General features: G+C 40.6%; 1 protein-coding gene across 1 annotated transcript; it reads left to right on the forward strand.

Moving 5' to 3' along the window:
• The first annotated feature begins 4,122 nt into the window (after positions 1-4,122).
• On the forward strand, positions 4,123-7,362 carry LOC111148335 (cytochrome c oxidase subunit 7C, mitochondrial). Its single transcript, XM_022504841.1, has 3 exons — positions 4,123-4,318; positions 5,278-5,421; positions 6,213-7,362. The coding sequence occupies exons 1-2, from the start codon at positions 4,244-4,246 to the stop codon at positions 5,392-5,394; spliced, it is 192 nt and encodes a 63-aa protein (XP_022360549.1). The 5' UTR covers positions 4,123-4,243; the 3' UTR covers positions 5,395-5,421; positions 6,213-7,362.
• Positions 7,363-7,601: the final 239 nt, after the last annotated feature.

A 7,601-nucleotide genomic window follows, 5' to 3' on the forward strand; every position in this document is an offset into this window, starting at 1 on the left:
TGACTTCTCTCAAAAAGACATTCCAATTTGTCTGAATGGAAACTGCAAGGCTTTTGATAAGCCAGCCTCAGAAGTCTCAGGAGGTTACTCTGTTGCATTCTATTGGTCAAGCAGGTCACTAAAGTCAAGAGGAGGGGACTTAGATCACACCTCTCACAGGAAGACTTACAAAGATATTATGACCATCTTTAATTTACCACAGTACCTGTTCAAAAGTAGAAAATTACCAAATTTCTTTAAACTTTTTCTTCACTCCATAGCAAATTTTAAGAGACTGAGATTAATTTAAAACCACTAAACTCAGGGTATGTTAGCTATTTAATATATTAGTTATTAGTTAGCAATTAAGAAAAATAATATGGAAACTAATATGAAGTTTCCCCTAATGTTCAGTTTGCTTTCTAACAAAAACACTTTTTTTTTTTTAAGATTTTATTTATTTATTTGGCAGACAGAGATCACAAGTAGGCAGAGAGGCAGGCAGAGAGAGAGAGAAGGAAGCAGGCTCCCTGCCGAGGTGAGAGCCCAATGTGGGGCCTGATACTAGGACCCTGGGATCATGACCTGAGCCGAAGGCAGAGGCTTTAACCCACTGAGCCACCCAGGCGCCCCTAACAAAAACATTTTTTTTTTTTTTTAATTTATTTGACAGGCGGAGATCACAAGTAGGCAGAGAGGCAGGCAGAGAGAGAGGAAGGAAAGCAGGATCCCTGCTGAGCAGAGAGCCCTATGCGGGGCCCGATCCCAGGACCCTGGGATCTGACCTGAGCCGAAAGCAGAGGCTTTAACCCACTGAGCCACCCAGGCGCCCCCAAAAACACTTTTAAGACAATGTGTTCTGCAGGTGGTATCTAGACATTAATAAAAAGGTAAGTAATCATGGAGGGAATAAGAGATCTCTGCAACTTTCTTTTCTGTTCCCAAGATTGTGAGATCATAACCTGAGCCCAAGTCAGATGCTTAAGTGACTGAGCCACCCAAGTGCTTTTCTCATCAACTTTCAGTCACATTCCAATTTACCTTCTAAGTTATTAGGAACATCCGAAAGCCACAGAATGCATTTCTGAGGATATTTAGCACTCCGCGAATCAGGCCTGCTGCTACATCACCATCAAGGGAACCACTCTGCTTCCCAGACTCTAAGTAGCATTGACTGGGGCCGCTCACTGATACTCAGCTGGCAGCTGGACTGAGCTGAAGGGTCCAAGATAGCTTCACTCACATGCCTGACACCTGAGCTGCCCTCGACCTCCTTTTGGTGCACTCCTGGAGACTCTCCAGGAAGCCTCTCCAGCAGAGTAGTCAAACATCTTACATGAATACTCAGGGTTACAAGGGCAGATGCTCCAAAAGATAGGAAAGGAGGGGCGCCTGGGTGGCTCAGTGGGTTAAAGCCTCTGCCTTCAGCTCAGGTCATGTTCCCAGGTTCCTGGGATCGAGCCCCGCGTCGGGCTCTCTGCTCAGCAGGGAGCCTGCTTCCTCCTCTCTCTCTGCCTGCTTCTCTGCCTACTTGTGATCTCTGTCTGCCAAATAAATAAATAAAATCTTTAAAAATAATTAAAAAAAAAAAAGATAGGAAAGGAGGCTGCCAGTATAAGACATGGGCAGGGCACTGGCACAGAGTCACTTACAACACATTCTCTTGGTCAGAGAGAGTCCAGGGTGCCTGGGTGGCTCAGTCGTTAAGTGTCTGCCTTCAAACACTTAAGACAGACAGATCCCAGAGTCCTGGGATCAAGCCCTGCATTGGGCTCCCTACTGGGCCGGAAGCCTGCTTTTCCCCTCCCACTCCCTCTGCTTGTGTTCCCTCTCTCACTGTATCTCTCTCTGTAAAATAAAATCTTAAAAACAAAAACGCAGAGAGTCCACCTACATTTGGTGAGAGAAGGCATAGACTTTGTCTTGATAAAAAGATTTGCAGCTATCTTTAATTTGTCCCAGGGCCCATGGAAAGACTGAAAAGTTTTGAAGTCACATACTAGAGTCTATCCTGAAGTTCCCTTTGGAGTTAGCTGAAAGCCAGATACACAGTGGAGACTCAAATAGTATGAACTAGAAGTTACAATGAAACAAATATATAGGAGACATTGAGTAAGGAAAGGGTTAAGATAAGTATAGGCAAGGAGAGATGGTGGGTGGGGGTTGTTGCTGCCTAGACTCTGAAACTGTCCCTGGCAGGCGGAAGCACTAAGACAGAATGAACAAGAGATAAAGGAATAGGCTAGACCACCTGGCCCTGGATGTTAGGGACTATTTTTCTTTGGAGGCTACATTGTTATCACAGAAAATGACCAGACCAAAGAAGTAAGTCATTAAGGGTGTTATCAGTAGTCCTTACTCAAAGCAAGACGGCGTAAGAATCTTAAGGCAACTAGCTTCAGGGTCACATTTTCAATAAAAAAGGCCCTAAAGTCCCTCAGTGGCATCCCATTTGGGACTGACAGCTTTCACTTTCTGTTCTCACCTTAACTTACTAAGCTTTCACTTCACTTCACCCTTTTGTGTCCTTGAGATTCATTCTTTGACTCCATGAGATAAGAACCCTGCAATCTTGCAAAAAATATTTACATTAGACTGAAAAGGACAATCCAGAAATACTAAATGTGAAAATGTTTCCCAATTATAGTTAAATCAAAATCCTCTACTATATAAAAGCCTTGAGAGACATTTAAGAAAAGTTAATGTCCTATAACCTCTATTAGGAGGACACCAATTATAATGCATTATTACACACATCTCTACTTAATCAGAAGTTACTTATAGCAATGAAACTTTCTAATTTTTTAAAGTGGGTTGGGGATGGAGAAGCATGACTTTTCTCTATCGAAAGTTAAATAAGATGAAAGCATATATTTTATACCCAGTTTTCAAAGCAAGACTTCGTTTAGTGTTGCTGTATAAATGAGCCATCTGAGGCAATATATGCTCTCCCACAGATGAGTGACATAAACTTTAGGTTAGCAGGGCCCTTCACAAATCTCATTTAATACCACTTTCCAGCCTTATGCATCACTGCTTTCTTCCTGATTCCCACCAGTCAAAAGATCACCAGGAACACACTTAAAATTAAACAAGCTGGGCTTATTACTCACTGCATTAAGGGAGACAGAATACTGTGAGGAACCATGGGCATCTCAGCAAAAAAAAAAAAAAAGATGTCAAGACTTACAAGATTTGGGCTTGTTTTCTGTTACTTGTCTATCTTATTAAATTCCACTTGGAAGAAAGACTAATCCAAGGTTAAGATGGTAATTGGTAAAGAGGCAGAACTCATCGTTTTAGACTAGATATGGTGATGTTGGTCATTTTTGTTACTTGAACAATGTTCATTTTTGTCTGTGGTCAGACACGATAAAGGAGGGACGTTACCCTTTTTTCTTGAACCATTGTGAACAGAGTGACTTTGTCTGATGCTGATGTTCTGTGAAATTGTTTACATTCACAACACCAATTCCCAATCCAGGCTAACTCCAGATGTGAGCGGCTGCTTTTCTCTTTCATGCTCCGAATATGTCATACCCATACCGGCCTTCAATTTGCTCTGCCCTGTCTTAATTCTGATCTATTCAGTGACCTATATTTTCAGGAATCCTTCCCTTAGCACTTCAACTAGGTTTCCTGACATTTTTTGTACTGCTTATTATTTGGTTACTTGTGTTTACACTTTGTTTCCTCGGATAAGATCACAGCATACATCTCTCTCAGCGCTGGCAGAGTACTGCAAATTACAAGTAGCGAGCATATTAAAAAAAAAAAAAAATTACCAAAAAAGAAAAGGGAAAGGTTTATTGACTTATTTTTGTGTTTCATAAACTAGGTGAAACTGCGTCACTAGATTCAGTAAAATCGTTCTGGAATCCGATCCCAAAAATCCTGACAAGAATTCAGGTTTGAATAAATCATTGCGGATAAGAAACGCGGTAGGTTCTTGTCCTTCCAGAGACCCCAACACACCCCCGCCACCACTGCCCTTACAACCCCCCTGTGTCCGGCTTGCGCGTCAGACTACATTTCCCATAATCCTTCAGAGCCGATAAGGTCGTACTATGTTCTAAACTACAATTCCCACAATCCTCGGATCCCACCATCTTGTCTCATCTTCTGCGGTCGCTCCCCGTTTCCCATCTTCCCTTTCGGCTCCTACGCGCCGAGGAACAAGGTCGTGAAAAGAGGAGGGCTTCGTGGTGCTGCCGTTTGTACCGTCTTTGGGCTCTGTGCTTTTCGCAGAACCTCCAACGGCGGTATGTTGGGACAGAGCATCCGGAGGTTCACAACCTCTGTGGTCCGTAGGAGCCACTATGAGGAGGGCCCAGGAAAGGTTAGTGTGTAAGGGGCCCAGCTTCGTTGGGGGAGGGGGTACCTGGCTGCGACTAGCCGAACCCCAAGGCCTCCTGTGGACTGGAAAGGGAGGCGGGAAGCCGAAAATGTGAGCTGGGTTGTCAAGTAGCATTCCACTTTCCCCTGGAACCAGGCCAAAGCACAGGACCCTGGCAGCACTCCGTCACGGTGGAAAAGAATGAGTAGGAAGAGCCGTAGACCCTACCTCGCCCTAGTGTTCCCCTCTGGGCCCCCCACGATCTGGAGGGTCCTTGAGGCCAGGGCTGCAGATATTTGTGGCTTAAAGCTGAGCTAGAGGTCACCGGACTCGTAGAGAAGGTCATTGGAAACAATGAGGATGTGAGGCCTATAGCTGTGGTCCAGTCTTATCTAAGCACTTGACTAAATTAGAAGTATTAAACCTCTTAGTTCAGGTTGGGTTTAGCTTCAGGTGTAAATAGATTAAATCGAGTAATTAGAAGTAAGTACTCTAGTGATCGTGGCCTAGTAGTAAAGGGCTGAGAAAACGTGTACATGGTAGGCCTTCTTGGTTGTGAAAAAGTCAAAACTTCATAATGCAGTTAACATTGCCCGTGCCTTTACCAGGTGGCTAGTTTCTAGATCATGGGATGTAGAATGTAAAAATGTTTAAAAAGATGGGGGCACCTGGATGGCTCAGTGGTTTAAAGCCTCTGCCTTAGGCTCAGGTCATGATCTCAGGGTCCTGGCATCCAGCCCGGAATGGGGCTCTCTGCTCAGCAGGGAGCTTGCTGCCGCCCCCCCCCCCTGCTTGTTTGTGATCTCTGTCTGTCAAATAAATAAATAAGATCTGTAAAAAAAAAAAAAAAAAAAAAAAGAAGAATGATATATGGCATACATAACCTGATTACATAAAAAAAATTATCTAGCATCAGATGATTTGAAGTTCTATTTTTGTTGCTTGCTCTCTTTCCCCAACAGAATTTGCCATTTTCAGTGGAAAACAAGTGGCGATTACTAGTTATGATGACTTTGTACTTTGGATCTGGATTTGCTGCACCTTTTTTTATAGTAAGACATCAACTGCTTAAGAAGTAAGGATGTTTTACTTGATCCATCAAACAGGTAATTAATGGATTTCTAATCATCCCAAAGCAATGTTTTCCCTTATATTTCTTTCTTCCTCCCCTCCCCACAACCCCAATCTCACACACACAGTATGTAGGGCTGATTGATATGGCATCGGTGGAGACAGGTTGATAAACCTATGAACAGATGTTTCTTTCTCTCAAAACCAGTTTTGATTGGATACTACTGTTTGTTAGGCACACTTTATATTAATAATCTCATTTTGTTACCTAGCAAACCTGTGAGGTGGGTGGCTTAACCCAATCTAAGACATAAAGATGTTAAGTTGCCCAATATCTCATAGCTAGTGATGGTGGACCAGGATTTTTACCATCTTGTTCCAGAGTTCACACTCCTAACCACCTAGAGTTCTGGTTAGATGATCTTGAGGGCAATAAATGCTGAAACCAGTCTTGTGTGTTGGAAAGTTAGTGGTTACTTTGTGTGAGAAGAAAAGATTTATTTCCTTTATTATTGATTGTAATCAGAATTTTCCTCAAAGCGACATTATGGGCAGCTCTGTGGGCTGATTAGGATAAATTCCAAAAATATCTTTGAGAAGAAAAGACTTCATTTGTCTTCATTTATAAGGGAATTGATTTACCAAGCGACCTACAATAGAAAGACTTTGGTGCATGTGATGAAGCAAATCAGTATGAATAAAGTCATGATACTGTAAACGCTTTCTGATGTACCAGTCATGAACTGATAAACAATACGTTAATGAAACTGATTTCTTTTTAATGACTGACATTTTAATGCAAATAACTTTTTGTCTTTATTTGCAGATGTGGAAAGGAACATTTTAAGAGGCGCAGTCTCTTTGAAAAACGGATCAAACTCTTGAATTCAACATACTCAATATGTTTGTAAATAAACTTATGGCATGAATCCTTAATGCCTCGTCTCTGAAACATGGAATATAATAATTGTGCTTACTTTTTTATTTGAGAAATAGTCCAGGATTAGTTTGTTTCATCAAAATATGTGTGTGATTTAGCCTCTTTCTTGTTTTTAGATTTTAAGGGTTTATTTAATTTTTGATTACTAGGTCTGGACCTTGTTGGTAATTTTTTTTTTAATTAAAAAAGGAAGAAGTGCACTTTTAGTTTTCCTTACTTTAAAGCAGTAAAATTGGTTTTCTTCATGAGTGATAATTAATCATGAGGAAAACCAGTAGTGTGTACACAGTGAAGTCCAAGAGGTTATTTTTGTCCTTCAGAACTGTGATCTAAAACTAAAATTTGGCCTTGATAAGTTTGCTCTTGACCAATACTAGTTTTGTTTAGACTAAAATAAAAGTAGAATATATGAAATGTAATAGCTTCTAAGACGGAATATGGAAATATTCCTTAATTCTGGAATTTTAGTAGGAATGGACTAAAAGATGGCTCTGATTTGTAGTTGAATCAGTGAATCAAATTTATATTATGAATAGTGAAATGCTGTTAGCCACATAAAATGTAATGACTTCGTTCCTAGGGCTTTGAATTGGGGCAGAGAAAAGATAGTGGCTGAATGTTTTAGTCCTAGTTTGGTCATTTTTGGAATACCACTCTGGTATTAGAAGAATGCTGTAAAGTAGAGGTTGTAAACTGGTGGTCCGTTTGAGTGCTAGACTTTTTGTGATTAGGTGTACTGTAGTTTTTAAACCAATATTTAAAAACTAGAATAGTTACAAGAAAGTCTATGGATTCTTGAAAAATTGCTGTGGGTGTTCTATATCCTTTCATAGAACAAAGCTACTGCCTAAATTAGTCCTCACCATAACATTAGATGTCCTGTATATCCCTAATGTTAAACTGTTGATTTGCTGGAACCTTAAAGAACTTTTTTCCTCTAAGTTTATGTGACGGGGCCTATCTTGACACTCTTTAATAACCATGCAATAGCTGCTTAAGTATGGATATATAATTAAATCTTTATGACTGCGCAGTTTATTCCCTGTACTTGCATTTCATTGTTTTTTGTTTTGTTTTGTTTTTTATCCATTGATAAATCAGATATTATCCTGTATTTATGGAAAATTAAGGCTTTCCACCTTTGGGAAGGTGAAAACAGGAGTTCAGTGTTCATAAAATGATTTCAAATCCTTGGTTCAAATCTCTGCTATAAATTATAAACTTAACTGTCTTCGTTTTTTTGGAGGAAATGGGAATAGAACCTCTTGTATTGTT

The sequence above is a fragment of the Enhydra lutris genome, unplaced genomic scaffold (genome assembly GCF_002288905.1).
Source record: "Enhydra lutris kenyoni isolate GAN:26980312 unplaced genomic scaffold, ASM228890v2 scaffoldscaffold19, whole genome shotgun sequence".
Lineage (NCBI taxonomy): Eukaryota > Metazoa > Chordata > Mammalia > Carnivora > Mustelidae > Enhydra > Enhydra lutris.

Bases quoted from the DNA above. Each gene is read 5' to 3' on its own strand.
- LOC111148335 (XM_022504841.1), top strand. From the start codon at position 4,244: ATGTTGGGACAGAGCATCCGGAGGTTCACAACCTCTGTGGTCCGTAGG. The intron at 4,319-5,277 runs GTTAGTGTGTAA...TTTCCCCAACAG, and splicing joins ATGAGGAGGGCCCAGGAAAG to AATTTGCCATTTTCAGTGGA.